Source organism: Aulostomus chinensis, chromosome 15, assembly GCF_037954235.1.
Source record: "Aulostomus chinensis isolate RoL2024-O1b breed Wild chromosome 15, RoL_Achi_v1.0, whole genome shotgun sequence".
NCBI lineage: Eukaryota > Metazoa > Chordata > Actinopteri > Syngnathiformes > Aulostomidae > Aulostomus > Aulostomus chinensis.
Genome location: NC_141334.1, coordinates 6,436,556 through 6,457,321, shown reverse-complemented (window position 1 = coordinate 6,457,321; position 20,766 = coordinate 6,436,556). Strand labels below are relative to the sequence as shown.

Below are 20,766 nucleotides of genomic sequence, written 5' to 3'. Positions count from 1 at the left end.
ACACAAGCCACCCCCCCCTCACACACAGGTACCTCACACACAGAGTTGAAAACACAAGCCCCCCCCCCCCCACACACACACACACAGAAAACACACATTTACACAAAATTATCAGGCAAAATCCTAAACACACACACACACACTCACGCACACACACACTCACTCACATGTATGATCTGCTGAAGCGAAACGGTGTCTCTGGTCGTAGCAGGCTGCTGCTGAACAGGTCAATTACTTTCCCTCCAAATGATTATGACATTATCAGACCATTTATTTGTGGTGTGATTCATGTGGCCTACAATCCATTACGCTTTTTCCCTGAAATTGCATTTTTGAGTGATTCATGCCCTGCTAACTAATTATTCATTACACCGGAATGACTGCAGGAAAAGGGGTGATGTGAATTAAAAAAAAAAAAAAAGTGACAAAAAGTGCAGTTCAGGCAGCAGACAATAGAACCGCTATGCAAAGCTGGTTCTTGTGGTCCGTTTCAAATTATATGATGAGAAAACTGTTTCCTCTGTGATAAAAACATCCTTATAGAATGTTCTGCTTCATTTAATCGGACAACCTGTTGTTCAGGAAATGTCAGCACACACATGCAGTCTCTCTAGTTCTGTTGTAACAAATAAAGCTCATATTTATGTAGGAACATCTTTTGATGAAACTATGTGTCACCGTTGAGTCTAAACAAAACCTCAAAAAGAAATGGAAGCACTTGTAAGATGGTATAATTACTTTTTATACACATCTCAGACGTGTAACGAACCACTTAAGACACTCCCCCCCCTCTCTTAACAAGCACTTAAAGGTTATTTGCTAAGTGGGATGCTTGGTGCAAACCAGTATCATTCCATTGTTACCCCGGGATGATTATCCACGCATCTATTTTGAATTAAATCACAGAAAACTCTAAGGTGAAAGCAGCAGCCATCCAGATGCAGCGTCCTTCTAGAGATAGCCGCGAACGTCATGGCTGCATGCGTCTGACGGCGTTCGGTTTTACGATGGATCGTGGACTTCCCAGAGCAATGTTATTTTTTGAGCTATATAGCTGATGAGGGTAAGAAACTACTGAAAGAAGTTAAAAAAAAAACAAACCCACCTGTGCCTTCATCGTTTTCCTGACAAGAGGGGTGAATATTCACGGACTGTGATGAGAGCCTCTGTTCCTGAGAGACACCAGGCTCTCTTCATGAGCGCCACAGACCTCATGTCTGAGTGGAACACCACTTCCTCTGAAATAACTCAGTTTGAGCAAGTGAAGACAAGGTGATTCTGAGAGGGGATCAATGAAGTCTTTTTGATTTTGAAATAAGTGGTCGGCTGGTGCTAGCGACCAATTTAGTGTAATGAGATGTTTGACTGGCAAAACTGAAGATATTGTACAATACGTGTAGGACGCTACTAGCTGGGTTTCCCAAGGGAGGTGAGAGGGGAGGCACTCCCTCTCCAATGCAACCACTGGATCTTACACACACACTCCTTCAGGCTAGGAAGCCTGGATGAAAATAACGGGTCTGAAAGGGATGCACGTGAATGATGGTCCTGAGTAAACTGCACTGTTACGTGAGCTTGACAAATGACAGTTGATTAACAGTTTTTAATGATCCCCCTAACACATGGACTCCTAGAGAAAAAAAAATGTATATTTTATTATTCATTTAAGTGTTAATCTGAATATAAAAAGAACAATTTCACTCCAAAGCTCCTCTGAAAAGTCCAGGATATGTGAGTGTATCATCCCTGTGCAATCCCTGCAATGAATAGACACAGCAGACCCGCAGTAAAGGCTGAACATAACACCTCACACAGACCCCCTCCCTCCAGTGGGACAAATGTAGAAAAATAAACATGTTTGTGTCTATGACACAGATTACAATGGCATCCCTTGATGGCTTTGCTCGCAGCAGCATCCTCTGTGCGCAGGCAAACCCGCACAGACGTATAAATACTGTCTCCGTAAAAACAGCATCATGCGTTTCTCCCATGCGCACCGGCTCGGCTCCTTTCTCCCTTCCCTCCACCTCCACGACCCTCTGCATCCTCCTCTTTGTTCCCTCGCCTTACTCAGTCCCCCAGGGTGGATTAAATACAACCACACCTGTGATCATTTCTCATTTGTGAAGCCTCCAACACCAGTGGTTCCAAGGGGACACCGGGAACCAGCCGTCCACGCCACAGCTGTGAATTGCTATTTTGCTGGCTCTGTAAATACTTTTAAAACAGACATATATGAGATAATGTCATGTAATAAATAAAGGGGGATGTAAATACACCCTATTACTTATGATGAGCTTTTTGTCCTCACCTGGTGAGTTGTTGTTTTTTTTAAAAGCTTACATTGTACTAGGAAGATAATCACATCAGACTGTAAATGTTGGTGTCGGGTAGAGTGGAAATAAGACAGCAATATATAACGGCTTTGTTTTGGCTTTTAACTTGCATTAGGCTGGCTTTTATGTAAAATAATCCCCAGCTGATTTCTATAAATATAGCTGAGGGGCAAAGCAGTCCCGCAGGGCAGAGTCGCCACGGCAAATTGTTAAATCATTAATAGCCAGACTGTAAGCACTGCTAGCACATTTTTAAACAGTAGAATACACAAAGCACAAACGTTACACTGAATCAACAGGCTGTTCCCACCCAGTTTGTCAAATTTCACATTTCCTAACGATGATGTCATAAGGCTTATCATAGACTCCAGTTAAAAAATGATTATCAAAATTTAACTAAAAAAAAAAACAACCCAGCTTATTTGTCTTCTTCTTGCATGGCAATCTCTCCAACTGTAGGGTTGAAGGGTGTGAATGTAGCACACTTGTTAGATCAGGACTTCTTGACTCTTCCCCCCCCCCCTTCTTTCAAGAGCACCTGACATATCTTTAGAACACATAGCGACCGGACAAATGCTCACTTCTGCAAACACAAACATGACACACCTGCAGCGTGGGGTGTGTTCTGTCCATATCCCCCCACGTGAGAACCCACACTTGGTCATGCGACTTGTCATACAGCATCTTCACTGGAAAAGGATCTGTTGCGACTGCCTAGAAAAGAAAAGAGAGCAGAGGAACTGAGTGGATTATTCTACAGCTGAACAGAATTAAAAAGCTTACACCATACAGCTGGAATCTCCCCAACGTCCAGCTGATATTAAAACAAGATTATCTGAGCTAATAAATGAATAACACTGACAAAAGTTTGTAAGTAGGATCAGTTTGGCCTGAGGAGTTTTATTTAAATGAGCACATCCTTACATTATTTGCCGCCTCTGTTGGAATTCTAGATAATCTTCTTGTACATTTTCAGTTTCTTTTTAAATGTTTGGATTCCCTATTTTGACTTTTTATACTCATTTTTTCATGCAAGTCGTTTGATTTCTGTGTCTGCATTTTTCCTGTTTCTGTGTCTGAATACTTCTCCTTTGCTTTGTTTACCGTGATAAATCTCATCACTAACAAATAACAAAAATAAAAATGTCAGAATCCCTTACCAAACTGTCAAGCAAAGTCAAGAATAAGCTGTTATCATATCAGAAATATGGTGGAACGCTAAGTCTGAGCACCAAGCATGCTACTGGAGAGGTTTTAGTAAGAATATCTGACATATATCAGGTGAAGGAAGAGACCGAACGGAGCATAAATTACAGTAAAGAGGAGGAGAGAACAGACAGATAGGTAAGGAGGGGTGCATACACTCTGCAGGTCTGCTGCAATGTCAACAACATGGAATAACACAATCCATTACCCTGCTTCTGGCTGGGTGGACAGGGAGCTGCTGACACCCTCACCAGTGGAGCGAGACCGCAAGCTCTGTGTTCAGTAATGGGGGGTCCGGCCCTCTGCTCTCTACTGGTCAGCCAAGTGTCAACTCAGCATGTGTGTATGCACAGGTTGTAGAAATGGTGGGCTGCATGTGAGAGTTTGCTTTTCTATCCGTTTAGCTTCCTACGTGTGAGAGCACTGAGGTCAGTCCACAGTTCAGTGGACTGGCAAACAGCGGATGAGTTTTAGTGCTCAACTCAGAATTTTGACACTGTGACTGTTCAATTAAAATGGAAATGGAGGCTGTTTTTTGTTTTTTTGTACATGAGAATGTTGTTTATATATATATATATATATATATATATATATATATATATATATATATATAAAAACAAACACAACAACAACCCAGGTTTCCATTCCATCTTCTTTCGCTTCAAACCATGAACCGTCTCGCCCTACAGCTTGTTCGAAGGGTCATAAAGCAAACACTGATGGAGGAAAAGGGCACTAAAGTCACTTTACAGGCTATTTAGCTAATTTGTTGCTCAACATTAGTTAAATAAACATGTTAACATTCCCGTAGTCATCAATCTGGCAGCCTGATGACTACAGATACTTACCCTCTTTTTAAAAATGCAATCCTGTGATCAATTTATTAAACAGGAGCATTACTTCGACAACTTAGAAGGAAAATTTAAATTTTATATCAGGTTTTCTATATATCTGTATCATTTTGGAACACTCAGATGTGCTGAAGTAAATATCAGACCCGAGACAGAGCTCAGAGAGGGAATGAAAGTGTAGAAATGCCAGGATGAGATGTGGTGTTATGAGGTGCCCCGTTGCAGCTGCTGCCGTCTGCGTTCCTGCTCCCTATTCTACGGTGACGATTCGGTGAAGTAAAAAAAAAAATCAGACTTGCGCCAGCAAATCGGAGTATTAGGTATTTCTAACTAGCTAAGCCTTTTTCGAAGTAATGAGGATTACATTCAAAAACTGGACCCAGTTTGAATCGGACGAAATAAGGCGCCCCGAGGAACTGTTGGCGGATAAAAATTAGGAGGAGGAAGATGTTGTATTACAGGATGCAGAGTTTGACTATCATGAGCGAAAAAAAAAACAGGGAGTAAAAATAAATATACTGATGATTACCAATTTCATAGTTCAGGACACCAGAAAATCTAACAACATAAAGAATTACAGCCCCTACTGCAGTACAAAGGAAACCCCCAAAGGTAGCTAAAGTGACTATATAACCAGAGGTTTTTGCCATCTGGCTTTCTTTTTAATTAGCATTTCGTTTTCAGACCCAGTGGGAGGTTTAGCCGCTACAGGTCTGTCACATCAGAGTCAAGGTTAGGGGCCTTTGTTGGGAAAGATAACAAAGATGCCATTTCTTTTTCCTGCCTCAGCGTGAAAACTATGAAAGAATATATTTGCATGGTTCCTCACATGTTCTTCACCTTTATCTAACGTCTGCTGGGAATCATCATTTTAGTTGTATGGAGCATTTTATAAAGTTGCAGAAAATAACTTTCCAGTGTCGAGAGTGATGAATAGGAATCTTTAATAGCAGAGGGAACAATCATCAAACTGTTCTTCTGCAGAACCTACAGTACATTTCTTTTAAAATTTAATAGCTAAAGATGCAAGGAGGGAGACCCATACTTTTGATCAGGGAGGTACAGCACATTTTATATAACAGAGCTATTAAGGGACATTTATGATGGAAATCTGCTCTAATAAATGATTCATTCTTGATGAAATGAATGGGGCGAGAACACGTCGGGGCGTTCTAACTTTACTGGACTTTGAAGGGTTCTGTGATTGATGTCAGTCAAGCTCACAAGAACAGACCAGAGCTCCCATTGTGAACGGCCAGCCCCGTGCTTGCCAGCAGACGAGTAATGGTTTTAACGCATTGATTTCTACCACTGATTACATCATCGCCACCTGAGATCTTCAAGCGCTCTTCGGGTCAGTATGATACAATCAAAATCTGTACCAGTGGACTTTCCACCGTTCATAGCTGCCACCCCTACAATATATAGACTTAATCAAATTTACTCTCTTCCACCACCATCCTCTTGAGAACTGAGCTCCTGAAAGCCGATGTGGAAAAGGGACACTTTGTACTTTGTTTAAATAGAAAAAAGAAGAGCTGAGACTCATTCTTATCATTCAACATAATGCAATTGGGATTCAGAAATAGTACAATTAGGTGTCTGGGTGATAAAGTCGAGTAACAAGTTCATAGACATTTTGTTTTTGCTCTGCTCATTTTCTTGTCTCTTTACTTAGACTTTCACTTAAGTGCCTTCCATACTCCCCCTCCCACTTCTCTCCTGCCTCCTTCTCCTTGAGTTAGGCCTTTCATCCTGTTCCTCACTATAAATGATGCTGACCCTGGCAAGAACCCCTGAGGGATTCAGTCTCTAAACAGCCGTTACAGGCAAGATGAATGGCGAGGCAGCCAGCACCCTCCTGGGCACCATATTGTTCCAAGCACTTCAGGTGCATTTGATTTATTTTACCTTGCATGTACTCCTTTTACATCTGTGGTACTTCAATAGTGTGGCAAGTTGAATGGAGTGCACCTCACAATGATGATAGTGTTTGATATGTAGCCAAACTACAACCACATGAATACCAATAATGTTCATATAGTTAGGAAACTGAATGCGCCTGCTTTTAGTTGTCCTCTTCTGTTGTTTACAAACCAAATCAATACATTTGGGTTAAAATGAGTAAAGTAAGTCATTTTTCTGGCTGAAATATGTTTTGCCAGCACATTCTGTCAGCTTTATTAATCAGACTTATTAATGTTGCTTCTGTAAATTGTTTTAAGTCCTCTTTCATTTTACTATTAAACACATTTATATTATGCGATAAAGACTAAAGGTAAAGCTACACATCGCAGGCCAAAACACAGCATCCTCACTATTTAATGATCCATGTAATAAATCAAAGGTATTGGCTCTTATTTGAACCAGTGAGCAAAGTAGAAAGACACCATTGAGACAATGCTGCTTTTTTCCTCATTCAGCATTGGTTTTGGGGCTGAGCTTTTTCCAATGCTGCATCTGCTGTCACGTTAATTGAAAAAGTGGAAGAGAAGAATTATCTCCGAGGTGTTTTGAGACAGTTCCTCTGTCTGTTCAGGCGTGTCAGCTTCACCCACCTGCACCACCCGCTGCGCCTGAATATCGACAACCAGCAGTCGGCTCTGGAGAGGCTGGGTCACATAGATGTACTTGTCTCTGATGTTGACTGCTGAGGACCACACGCAGTGCTGAGGTGATACCCCCTCTCCTTTGGGGCACATCTCCTCCTGGGAAGAACCAGCCGAGAAGAAATGGGATGATGGGAGGCGGAGAAGAGCAACGGAGAGAAGAAAAGGTTGGCAGGATATACAGGTGTGTCATAGATCAGCAGCACGGTGCATTTGCGCTATCACGGCAAATTATTCTAAATTAGGATTAATCTACCATATAATTTGAATCGCTCCAGGATGACGTGACCAAAATTCTGCCAAATTACTCATTAGAATTAAGCTGTGATTAAAAAAAAATGAGTTCAAATGAGATCAAAAGAAGTTAATAAGACTCTTGTTTAATATGGGCAAAGAATTTGGGCAGCTGTAATCTTTTTTTTTTTTTGGAATGATTATTTTCCCTCAAATTGATAGCACACAGTGTAGTGGCTGACAAGAAATGTAGGAGCTTGGGTTTAGACATTCAGAAGCCTGATTTTTAGTCATGGTAGCAAGTGTGGTTATCAGCACCAATTCAAATAACAGTAGTGAAGCACACACACGCACGCACGCACGCACGCACGCACACACACACACACACACACACACACACACAGGCACAGACACACACACACACACACACACAGGCACAGTTTGGCTAACACACAAAGATGCACACATATACAAGAGGTGTTTCAAGGGCTTTTACCTCAGCAAAATGGAGAAACTGCTGTTTGCAGCAGGAACTGGCTAACACAACGTTTATTGAGTTTGTATTGATCTCTGATATAATTACAACACCCTGTAAAACCCAAATCCCTCTGTGGAACAAGCAACTTTTAGCACTGAAAGCTCATTGCTCTGTTAAAGGGATGTCTTCCAGTGGATTAGAAACCTTGAGGTCTGCAACATTGACTCCATACAGTCCATCTGTGTGAGCTGTTGACTACTGGACATAAGTAATCTATTATATTGAGTAGGGGGGAGCCTGTCTGAAGAAAGGAAGGGGAGGGGATAGAAGGGTGGACCTTTAAGATTGAATTTCCATTAATAAGGAATAATTAATACAAGATAAGATAATACAGAGCTCAAGATTTAAATAAATAACAATATATTTCATGTAAAGGACCCCGGACATGTTGGAGTGCTTGGTTTGATACTCGAACCCTATTAAGGCTTTTAAGTGAGACTGATAGGAAGGTGCTCTTGACGGTGGCGTAAATGATTTGTCTCCCTCACTGATGGACGTCTTTCTGTCTTCTGTCTACATTATTATATTACAAAAGGCATCTGCTCAGCAGTTGCAAACAACTGCCAGACTGAGAGTGAGATTTATTTTCAGTCTGGCAAAAAGCTAAATTAAATTAGTGCAACTTTAAATGATAGGATAACATTTTAATATGCACTCACATAGGTAGCGACAATTCTTTCGGTCCGCTTAATGTGTCTGTGAATCTCACACTGACTGGGCTGGAGAACTGTGATGCCCTCGTCAGAAAACACATAGAACATGTTCCCCACGCTCAGCCCTGGAAGACAAGACAGGAAGATTGATATGGACGGGAGATATGAAATAAAACAAAAAAGCCCCAACAAATACAGCTTAAAAACAGCACCATTTCCACAGCCATCCCCCATCCAATTTTTCATTGGTGATGGGTAAATCAATTTCTCTGCACAAAAAGATTCCTGTTAGCATGCTATCATATTAGCGGGGGTGGACAGTGTGTGGCTGCCGGCAATTTTGTCAGGCTAAGAATGGCCCTGTCACCAAGGTGTCAGCCACACACTGTAGCACAAGACTTTAAATTAAAAAAAGGACTTACTGGAAATGTGTGTAGTGGCCAGCCCCATCCAAGTTAGCAGGAAATGCTGCCACAACATTTGCTAACATTCGAGGACGATAAATCATTACAATTAATATCCCTACGAGGCTGGACGTTTATGAAGACCAAGTGATTTATTTAAGACTTGATTCTGAGGATGCTTTTTGGGAACTGTTGAATATTCCGTCTAAACTTCGTTGCCTCAACCAGCATCTCTAGAATGTTTGTAGAAAGTGGTCAGGAAGAACCCTTTGGGGACAAATAAACTATTAAACCCGTGAAAAGTATTACAAGAACACTAAGTGTTCGCACTGCATTTTCAGAACAAATCATTTCTAGCTTGGTTAACACCATATTACAGTAAGTGGTGGTGCAACGTTATGTAAAACACTTGGATGGTCCTTATCAGGGGATGTTGGCGTGATCAGACCAACAATCTCTGGGTTTTGCAGCAGTTGACATTTATAACACAACGACAATCAAACATGAGCAGACCTGTGCGTGCTGACACATTATGAAACACTGAGTATCATTTCAAGAAGCTGCGGTCAGTGAGTATCATTGAAATGATATTTTATAAAATGCAAAGTTTGTAGAGAGCTATGCTGCTGAAGCAGGAAGTTTGTGTGTCTTCACCACCTTCCTGTTGGCAGTGTTGCTGTGCTGCTGCAATATGATTTTAACAGCTACGTTGTGTCACCGCCATGTCTTGCAGTGTTGCATCATGGGGTCTTTTTGATGTAATCTCATGTACTTGAGATTGGATTCAAACTGTTGAAGCTCCTAAAATCACTTTTTAACACACACATACACACACACACACACACACACACACACCAACTGTGAGTGAGTGCTCTAAGCTTACACTGCCAGTGACTCTAAAACACACAGATGGGTTCTGATGGTAAATACGATGTAGTGAAATTGTGTACGTTATATCTTTTATTGAACTCTTTGCCAGTCCTCTCACGGGGACTATGAGAACCGCAGGTGTTGCCATGGCAATACGGTAAAACTATATACTCTGCAAAGATAGAGGGGATTTGTATGGTGTAGATGGCTTGTTTTTGATGTAGGAGCTGATTTGCAAAATACAAAAAAAAATACTAAATCCCTGTCGCTGTATAAATGTTTCCTCCTCTGGTGATGTGAAAAACAGATAAGAAAGCACAGAGTGCTAAAACACCCTGGGCATGAGTCGGGGACAAACATTTTGTGAGAGAAAAAAACTTCTGGACACTAAAACAAATGCCTAAGAGTGTGCAGACATCCAGCTGCAGGCCCCGAAGAGCTACAAAACATGACAAATACACTCATTCACAAAGAAATAAAAGCATTTTGAGAATTGCATTGTTACCTTCTTCTCTCCATAGAATATTGGCAACTGCACAGAGGTGAAGACATGATGAGAAAGACAGAAAAGAGAGAGGAACTGTTAAATCATCTTGAAAAAGAGACACATCTACCAAGACGCTGACGAGATGAATTCTCTCATGTCCTGTCAGGACAAAAGACATTGGTCACTACAAGTTTTGCTCTTTCAGGGACACCATTTTGCTCTAAATCAAAACAAAATAGTTGCCTCGTAAGAAGACACGACATGGACGAATTCCAAATAGTCTAAGTGGTGATGGCTAACTTGTCAGAACGAGGCAATCTAATGAAAGGCCAACTATCAAAGCCACATGAAATATGTGATTTGAGATATGTATGTATATATTATATATATTGCAATTAGATCACAAACTGGTGCATCTTATACTGCCCTCAGTCAGAATCAAGAATACTCAAGAGTAAAACCACAAATTGGGGAGGTTGCCCAATAAATCCAAGCTCTGAAACGTGTTATCGTTCATATCCCGGTTATGAAAAGATTCTTCTAACAAGTCTACTCAGGTTTGTAGCTGCTCTTCAGTGACTGACCCTTTGTCTTCTCACTACTGTATTTCCTCTCTCATTATTAGACTCAGAACAAATCTTCACAACACCATCATACCAATTACCTTTTTTATTGGTGATTGGGATATGAGCGTTCATTTATCCATGTTTGTGGGGTTTTACTGTGTCTCTTGTGCTGCTATCAAACAACACAGTACTTTGTCTCCTTAGATGATCACAGGTTACCCAGGAAACACGCAGAGGCCTTATTAAGAATCCCTTTAATGTCCAGGATATCTGCTTAGGCATAATGCTGCATGGTAATGGAACTCATTTTCAGGAGGCATTTCAAAGATTTCAGAAATAATTGTGACATCTCCATCCATCAATCCATCCATCCATCCATTGTCTTCCGCTTACTCCTGTTAAGGGTCGCAGGGGGGTGGAGCCTATCCCAGCAGCCTTTGGGCGAGTGGCGGGGTTCACCCTGGACAGGTCACCAGTCCATCACAGGACCAACACATAGAGACAGACAACCATTCACACTCACAGTCACACCTACGGTCAATTTAGAGTATCAGTCAGCCTCGTCCTTTCTTGATGTCTTTGGACCGTGGGAGGAAGCTGGAGTACCAGAGAGAACCCACACAGGAACAGGGAGAACATGCAGACTACACACAGAGAGATCCCGTGGCCGTGCCGGGACTCGAACCCGGAACCTTCTTGCTGTGAGGCCACAGTGCTGACCACTGCACCACCGTGCCGCCTTGTGACAGCTCCATTAGCTTTTAAAAAAAAATTTTTTTTACTTAGCATAATTACATATAACAGTTCTTGCTATTAATAATAATGTACAATTTCATATGTCAATATTGGATAGGTTTCGTAAAGCATACAGGTGTGCGGACGATGATGCTGCGACAACACACACCACTGTCCTCTTGATATAACAATGTGTGTTTGTCAGGTCCTGACGTCTTTATTCCCTGTGGATGTTGGTTCCACATCTGCTGTGTTGGGAAATTGCGGGTGATCTCACATAGTCTCAGTATTAACACGGACAAAACAAAGCTATTTGCTTCCGTTTCGAATGAAACGCAACTCCTGACTGTACCGCACCGCTGCTCCATCTATCAACATCAGCCCATCCTTTTGTATGAAGCTTTTTTTGAAACAGATGCTAACAGATGCAACTAAAGAGGAGTCAGGCAGACACAATCAATCTGATTTTTTGCTTTTCTTGATCTTTAATATCAACCTGCAACATATGTCAGTCATAAGCAGAAAGCAGCGATGTCTAATTCAACTCATTGCTGTGGGATTTTGGGTTTTATGTTGGCCATTTTGAGGCAAATGCGTCACATTTTTATTTTTCAGATCCAAAATTGGAGCTGTGCTGTCGTCAGCTGGACTGTTTCAGTTTCTCTGAGCACCTGTCCACTTCTAAGTCACTGTGTGGACTTACGTGTCTTCTTGGCTGAATCTTCAACAAACAGAGAGGAGATGTCCTCGTCCACTCCCACCTCGTTCTTGGCGATGCAGGTGTAGGCTCCAGTGTCCTCGTAGCGGACGCTGCCGATGAAGAGCTCACTACCATTTGCTACAAGGAGAAACAAAAAGAGAAGAAAGGATTGTTGTGTAACCATTGCATGTGGTGCATTATTTAAAAGGAGGAAATCCTTTTAGTTGAGTTATTATGAACCCACACAAACTGGAGAGAACATTCTTTTCATAAGCGATTTAATTGGAGCTCAGAGTACTTTAAATTATATTTTCTTTGTGTTCGTTCTTTGATATTAAAGTTATGATTCCTTTTTATTGAAGGGTGTTTTTTTTTTAATATGTTGACAATTGTTTTATCATTTCATTCTTTGAAAAATACATTCACGTCTACTGAGCAAATGCAATGTTAATCAGGTTTCCGTGCGCAATTAATTCAGCTTTTACAAGCTTGGGTCATTGATACACACAAAATTGAGAAGATGATGAAGAAGTGAGACAGGAACAGTTCTTGACGGGACACGTGTACATCAGTGATATGACTCTTCAGACCTCCCGGCCTTTTCACTGACTGCCAGACGTGAGGGAACCAACTTCTTTTCAGACAATGCAGCTCTGTTTGCCTGCAGTTACAACAGCGCTGCTGAATGGAGGTGACAGGTGAGAGGCCATGAGGGACATAGAGGACTTCATCAGAGGAGGACTCTTTGATGTTAGCTGTAGCATCAAAGTCTGATGTACGGCTGCACTCTGATCCTTCCTGCATGGAGCACCACGTTGATCACAACACACACTTTGCAGCACAGTGTGAGTGAATGATGTGCGCGTGTGAGTCATCATGGAGCTCTCGCACTGTGAAAGAACATTGAAGAAAACTGCAGTTTTCCTGCGCTACTTTTTGAGAGGTATCTGTTGCATGAACTCTGTTTTCTACCTGTTAAACCCTAGAAGTGGGGTACAGGAAGTAGTTGCTGACTGACAAGCAATGCAGCTTACAAATTACAAACTCTGCTTCTCATTACAAATCATCTCTATCTACCAATTAGTGCCTAGTGGGTTGTAAAATGACGAGATATTACAGAAGTTGACGCAAAGTTTCTGACATTAATGAAATGTCTTTCGGATCCTGATAATAATTCTCTTTTATCAGGGGAAAAGTGTGTAATGCTTTGAAGTGAAAATTGCCTTGAAGTACTGCAAGGCTTCATGAAATAAGACACCACTTAAATGACTTCTAATTCATAATTACGCCGTGATCTTTTTTTTTTTTTTTTTACTGTAACCCACTGAATCAATCATTCATTAAATTAGCATTTACATTCTTAATTTGCAAGCTTGTAGCAATTTGCAGTAACGGGGGATATGAGCTGGAGTGGTTTTGTCTTAAATTATAGTTTCAGTTTGTTACTGAAACTCCGACTTTATTCGTATATAGACAGATATACAGACACAGACGGGTATGTGCCTGTGCCTCTGGAGCGTGCCTGGCTTTAGGAATATTTCTACTTCCACCAAGGAGGAAAAACGAGTATTGGCATGTTTTTTTTTTTTGTGGTTTTTTTTGCATTTCAAAGAATATTTCTGTGAAATTTGCTGGAAAGTTACGCGAACATGCAAGGGACGGGGATTTGGATGATAATATGTTCATATTCTGTGTCAGTATTGCTAACCTGGTAGCAGTATGTGCTCCCTGAGCGATTTCTACCTAATGTTGGCAGACTTGATATTTAAAAATATCCAATTACATCACTTGCTAAGAAAAAAAGTAACACGAAGTGTTGACAGACACCTTCAGGCGACGAAAACACACTTCTCCAAATATATATATATATATCTATAAAAAAGCAGCATCAGATGCAATGTAGACCAAATCATGAAGTGATTTAATTGGCAGAGAACCATTTTTATCTAATGAGAGTATATTGAGAGTATTTCTGCTAAACTGAAGTACTCATTAATTGCATCGGGGGAATTAACTTGTGGCTGCATTCCAGTGAAACAACACACCAAATATATTAAATCAATCTACAAAATTGGATCATCATCTATTATGTGTTGCTTTGTACTGTTGTGAACGTGTATACCAGGAGAGATAATACATTTAATTACGGATCTACCCTCTATGAATGTCTTCCTTACTTTGAGGGCTAATTTGAGACCCGAGGCAATCTGTTTTCAGCATAGTTACGATGACTTTCCTCTGTGCTCCCATAATTAATACAAATGTGGAAAGTCAAAGACATTAAATTGACGGTTTTTATTCCAACGTAGCTCACAGCCATCCCGTGACCTTGATTAGGGACGGATGTTGTTACGATGAACTAAAAGCGTTGACCCTGATGGTGTTGGAGCCACAGGCGAGATTTTAGATGGGCAATAACTAAGATTTATTTGTAACTCTTTGAATTTAAATCCAACCAGGAAACCATCGATGTGTGATTTAGGTGACACAACCCGTAAAGGAGTGACGTTATGGTAAATTTTGAAGCACTTTTTTTTTCAGTTTTGCTATTTGTCGACGATCCCTGCACAGAGACAGCGACGTTGTCTGTCCAGCTCCGTAAACAGTTTTCTTGAATAAAAATTAGGCTGCAGCTTGTTGTCATCCTTAATATGATTTAAAAAAAAAAAGACAAGTGTTAAGATTTAGTTTCTCGTGTAAGTTATTAGCTTGGGAATTTCCAATCAGTGAATATATTTCCAACATTACAAGTCTCATCTTTTTACCAGTGGTTGTTTTTTTTTTTGTATTTGCTTGGTACTTTTAGAGTTTTTTTCAGTATTTTTCCACTTTATTTTACATTCTATAGCAAAAGGAAAGGTAGGACTTGCAGCAAAACACACTTACTGGACTTGAACCTAGAATAATTGAGTTTTCTCTCTAGCACCCACATAATTTTGTCTCTTTTCCATCCATCCATCCATTTTCTACCTCTTATCCTGTTAAGGGACGTGGGGGGGCTGGAGCCTATCCTAGCAGCTTTCAGGCAAGAGGCAGGGTTCACTCTGGATGGGTCGCCAGTCCATCACAGGGCCAACACATAGAGACAGACAACCATTCACACTCACAGCCACACCTACGGTCAATTTAGAGTATCAATCAGCCTCGTCCCCTCTTGATGACTTTGGACTGTGGGAGGAAGCTGGAGTACCAGAGAGAACCCACACAGGAACAGGGAGAACATGCAGACTCCACACAGAAAGATCCTGTGCTGTTTGGGGCCCAAACCCGGAACCTTCTTGCTGTGAGGCGACAGTGCTGACCACTGCACCACCGTGCTGCCCTTGTCTCTTTTCATTAATACTTATTATGCAGCAATGCAAAGACAGACTAAGATTTCTGGAGGATAATGTTCAACATGGCACTTCTCATGAGCAGGCAGGGTTTATTCCATCCTATTGCCAGATCAGGGCTGCATACTGTTTGTTATTGTTTATCGAATGTTTTTTACTGTTACCAGAACAAACAACAGCCGACGTATGATTTGGAAAAAAGAGAAAAGAAAATGACAGCAACAAACTTTTACTTACTGCATTCCCATAACATTCGGTGCCCTTTTGAGAACTGCCCACATCGCCTACCAGAGTCCGGCCCCGTGCGCTAACTTAGTCATATTAAAGTGTTCTGGAAATAAGTTGTGCGCGGACTGGAATGTCACATAACAATATAAATCCCTGTGGGTGTGTTAAGAGGCCAGCAGAACAACAGAGAATAACAGGTATAAACCTACAGCAGAGAGGTTTCCCATCTAGAACAAGATCAAGGTTTCATTCGCTAAGTAGCAAAAAGCAGTTTCTCTCTTTAGTGTTCAACTGGGGTTTCCAATCAATACTCCACAGTATCAACTGTGTGTGTTTCATATTTGTCAGATTTCTGCCAAAAAACAAGAATACAAGCAACACTTTTACAGTGATCTTTATTACACCCCTGACACTGTGTGATATATTGAAAAGCAGTCGCAAATTATACCTCCTGTGTTTTGATCTCCTTTGAACAAGAGCTAGATAGAAGTAGTCTGCACCTCTACACGACTCTCCCACTCACCTCTTTTCACTGTCCTTCACCCTGGCCATGTAAAAAATAAATAAAAAAACAATAAGCACAAATTACCGCAATAAGTAGTACTTTTGCCCCCACCATTGCCCATATATTCAGTAAATGTGACACTGTAGCCACTGCAGTGTTTATGTGTTGGTGAACCTTGCAGTACCTCCCTTGTTTGAGTGTCTGAGGGTTGATAACAGGCTATTACCACAGGTAATGACCCACACACAGCCAATAAACTCTCCCTTAATGAGAAATAGGCCATAAAAAGAAAAGTCGTGCTCCATTCTGCCCTTTCTCTCTTATAAAGAGTGTTGTCTTTAAAAAAAAACAGCTCTCTAGCCTGTATAAGTAGCTGCCATCTACTGACACAAAATATATTTCGGTTTATTTTCATATTGTCTTCAACTCGCATTTTATCCCTTTCGAAAGAATGTTTGTTTTGTCAGAAGAGTAAAATTGAGGACAGTTGGGTGACTGCAATCTTAAATTCTATCATCTTGGTATGGAATGCAAATAAATCAAAATACAACTGAGTCACTGTTGAGCAATAAATAATAATAAAAAAAAAGTTTGTTTGATTGCAGCAGAGTGATCTTCAAGCTTGTTTCCCTGCAATGTTGGTGCACTGCAACACTGTTTGCATGCCACACTGTTCAAATCAAAAACACTGCACCCATGAGGTGAGACATCAGAGACCTGTTTAAAATGTATGACACTGACATCAACGCCCTCAAAAATGAAAAACTTCTCACCTATGAGAGAAAGCTGTTTGGAGGATCTGGGCTGCAGGTCCATGCCGTTCTTTAGCCAGAGGAGTTTGGGATTTGGGATGCCGTCAGCGTGGCAGTGGAGGCTGGCAGATACACCAGGCTCCTGGGCCTGCGTCTCTGGGTAGACCAAGATCACCGGAGGGACTGGACGCACAAACACAAACAAGGAGAGAGTGAAAACATAATTATACACTGTTTCATGGTAGACCATGACTCCTGCGGGATTACAGCACAAACACCCACATGCACATTGGGCAGAGAGGAATTTGTCTCAATCCCAGCATGGAATATATTCACACATAACAAGAATCCAAGAGCTCAGGGGCTACTTTATTACAGCTGGAGTCCTGCATGAAATAGATGTTGGACGTATCTACTACTTGCCACCTCCTCCAGGAGAAGCCTGGAAAAGAATGCGGAGGAATCGGGGGGAGGGGGGGTGTATGAGGTAATAGTTTACATGAACAGGTAAGATGTTGTTTTCTGGTTATGATGCTGGGGACCATCGCAGCCTCTGTTGTTGGATACCGCTGTCAAACCCTGACATCCTCTCCTTTGAGGATCTCAATCCCATATCTCACTCAACTGTGCTATAACCTCTTCCCCTTATCCAAAGGGCTGCCAGATATCTATAGGAGCTGAATGCATTTTTTTCCCAGTACAAGCATTCGTTATGATTCACTTCTCTCCCACACACATTTATGCATCAGCTTCTACTCCGACACCAGTCTGAATCTCTCCAACATACTGTAGTCAATCAAATCCATCTGTGATGGGTCATCTGTTCTGCTTTGCCATCTAATATGTGCTTGACATTGAAGAAACATTAATTAACACAACAGTACCATTGAAAGAATACTAGATTGCTGATATCAAAGCTGAAACACTGTCATTCCTCTTATCGCCGCACAGAAAAATGGCTGTAATTGCTTTAGTAGCGCAATGTAATGCAAACCTCCCACTTTGTTTAATGTGGGTACTGGCTCATTTTCATTCTTATCTTACTTGAAATACCTTGAATACCCAATACAAACATTTGGTAATTGCCTTGTCGTGATAACTCGCCCTTCAGGACCTCAGACTCGCTCCCTGGTTGCCTCTCTGTCGCTCTCATTCTCAGTTTGGAGTCCAAAACGCAGCAGCTTTTTTGCAACTAGAAAATTCTCGCAGAAATGTGTGTACCGAGTCTATGTCAAAGTTCCAGGTCAAGCAGTCAAGGTAGGTGTAGAAAAGTAGGTATGAGGAAAAGTAATAGCATCTTACTGGCCCACAATTAGTATCCCAGAAAAATATCAATAATTCAAAAGATGCTAGTCTATGCTTTCCTGTCATCCTGAGATAAACACACCGTTGCTGTGACTGCATTACAGTTGTTAGTCATCCATCCATCCATCCATCCATCCATCCAGAGAAACCCCACCCCCAACAGTAGGGGAGACAAAGGCTCATGCACATGAATAATAAGCAAATTACTATGAGTCTATTGCCTCTGCTGTTGTTTCTGATTCTTATTATATTCATTATTATTCATAATTACAAACCCTAAATTTAGCTTTAGTCACTCTCATCCACTGAGAAGAAGTGATTGAATACGCAGCATGCAAAACCAATCATTTCTCAGCCTCATGTAGTATAACGCTATTTTGCACAATGAGTGTGATCTCCTTTGTCACCAGTGATCCAGAGATGTGCTTGTGTCAGATTACTTTTTTTTTTCCAATCTTAAGGTTAACTAAATGTTTTCACAAGGCACTTCTAAAACACTTTTCCATTTATGGTTACCCCCAACATACAAAAACACACAAAACAACATACGTACACAACAGAATCATCAAAATTATATAGTACATATAAGAGAATAGCGGACCACTGACCCAAAACAAGATCCATACCATCTCCTGGAGCTCAATACGGAACACAAGGTGATTCCTGAAAGAGCTGAAGTGTTCTTTTTCAAACATTTTGATTGATTGACATTCCAGAAAAAGACCGTACTGATAGCTAAATAGTGACACTTTGCGAGAACACCCTTCAAGTTCCAGTCACCACAGCTGGATGTAAATCATCTCTAAAAGTAGTCACCTTTCATCCTTTCATGATTTTTTTTAGAGATCCTGCTAATAAAAATCCAAACAAAGAAAAAAAAGCAGTGGAAACATTTTCTCCTTGACGGAGGGAAGCAAAGTGAGCTGATAACATCTCCTGCGGTTACTTCTATAGCTGATTCAAACAAAGCATTAACAGAGAAATAATAATGCTATTTGATTTTATTTAACTGAACTAATGTGCGATGGCAGCACATGGCAGCACATGGCAGTGGAAAACCTGCAGTGGTAGAGGGAAAAAGAAATGCTTTTCAAACAGGTTTTGATGCTGAACTGCAAACTTGTTGCAATATGAATGTGTGTCTTGGATGATATTTGAATTGCACATTGCTCCTTCTGAGTTGATCTTGGTTTATAATTTAGGTTTTCTGATTTGAATGCACCCTGTGGAGCAACTGCTGCACGTGCACACAGATGCCTGTGTGTATGATGCTACGGATGCTCAGGGGGCAGTCACAAGCTAAGAAATGCAGAAATGTGTCAGCAAAAAGCAGGGAAGAAATGATGAAGGAGTTAGAAACAACCGTCTGGTTTTGCCTCCTGCACTTGGACTAAATTGAGGGCAAATCTTCTACAATATGTAAGAAAACATTTGTGAGTAGGAACAGTTCTTGAACGCCGCCGCTATGTTTTTTTTACTCCAAATGTAAACAGAAACATTGTGGATATAAAAGTTAACATCTCTGGTTGTTAAAAATCTGTAAGTAAATAAAAATGAGCCGCTACTGACCATTCACCTGTAGCACATGTGTCTGATAGAGGTCTTCATAGCCGTAGGCATGGCAACTGTAGTTCCCCATGTGGATGGTGGTCACCTTGGTGATGTACAGGGAGCCATCATCCCCAAAGTCCTGAAATACAGGGCAGAGATTGAAGAGCAGAATTAAGCAAAGAAAAAGAGGCAGGGGAAGAGGGGAGTAAGAGTAAAAAAAAAAAGGAAGACGACGAGTAGAAGAAGTGAAGGATGCAGACCATGGGGAGTGATGGAGAGGAAGCAGGAGAAATGAAGGTAAGCTTGATGCAATACAGAAAGTCACTTGGAGAGAACGAGGAGGCGCACAGCAGCGGGGAGTGATGGGAAAAGACAGGAGAGAAAAGAATGATGTGGAAAAGGGGAGAGACCATGAATCATTGGTTTCCCTGTTGAGCTGAAGCAGGCGTTGGGGGATTTGATCCCTCTCTCTCCCCTCATCATGCTGCCTCAGTCTGATAAATGGCAAGGGTTAAAAATATAAAGCCCATTAGCTTGATGAATGGAGGTGGTTGTTGTTGGTGCAGCATGCAGCAGTCACCAGGGGGTTCCAGCAGCAGCTTAGGGTGGATTAAGGCATTAAACAGTTTGCTGTCCCACCAAGTGGCAGAGCATATGTTCTTATGCAGCGCTGTCATGACACGCAAACCACAAACAGCTGCTTTTTTTTCCCCCTTTCTCTCTCCGAGGCTTTTGAAATTTATGTGACGTGACAGAGAGGTTCAGTTTGTCAGGGAATGATTTTCCTCTAAAAGAGATAAAGAATCAGTTACATTTCAGAATTTGCAGTTGTCGTGAGGAACTAAAACTTCCAGGGAAATTAAAGTGAAGGAGCCATTTGGGATAAAATTTTTTATTTTTTTAC

The 20,766-nt window shown here is 41.2% G+C and overlaps 1 protein-coding gene across 4 annotated transcripts in view; it reads right to left on the bottom strand.

Moving 5' to 3' along the window:
* Nucleotides 1–20,766, bottom strand: part of fstl4 (follistatin-like 4) — a 214,138-nt gene that overhangs the window by 8,074 nt on the left and 185,298 nt on the right. For 3 of the 4 annotated variants that reach the window (XM_086226466.1, XM_086226463.1, XM_086226464.1), the window contains 7 exons: nucleotides 19,881–20,001; nucleotides 17,028–17,189; nucleotides 12,193–12,327; nucleotides 10,207–10,233; nucleotides 8,434–8,552; nucleotides 6,952–7,101; nucleotides 2,943–3,050 (listed from right to left, as the gene is read on the bottom strand). In XM_086226466.1, coding sequence (XP_086082592.1) covers nucleotides 2,943–3,050; nucleotides 6,952–7,101; nucleotides 8,434–8,552; nucleotides 10,207–10,233; nucleotides 12,193–12,327; nucleotides 17,028–17,189; nucleotides 19,881–20,001 — 822 coding nt within the window. The remainder of the gene's footprint in view (nucleotides 1–2,942; nucleotides 3,051–6,951; nucleotides 7,102–8,433; nucleotides 8,553–10,206; nucleotides 10,234–12,192; nucleotides 12,328–17,027; nucleotides 17,190–19,880; nucleotides 20,002–20,766) is intronic. The other variant, XM_086226465.1, reaches the window with a different exon arrangement.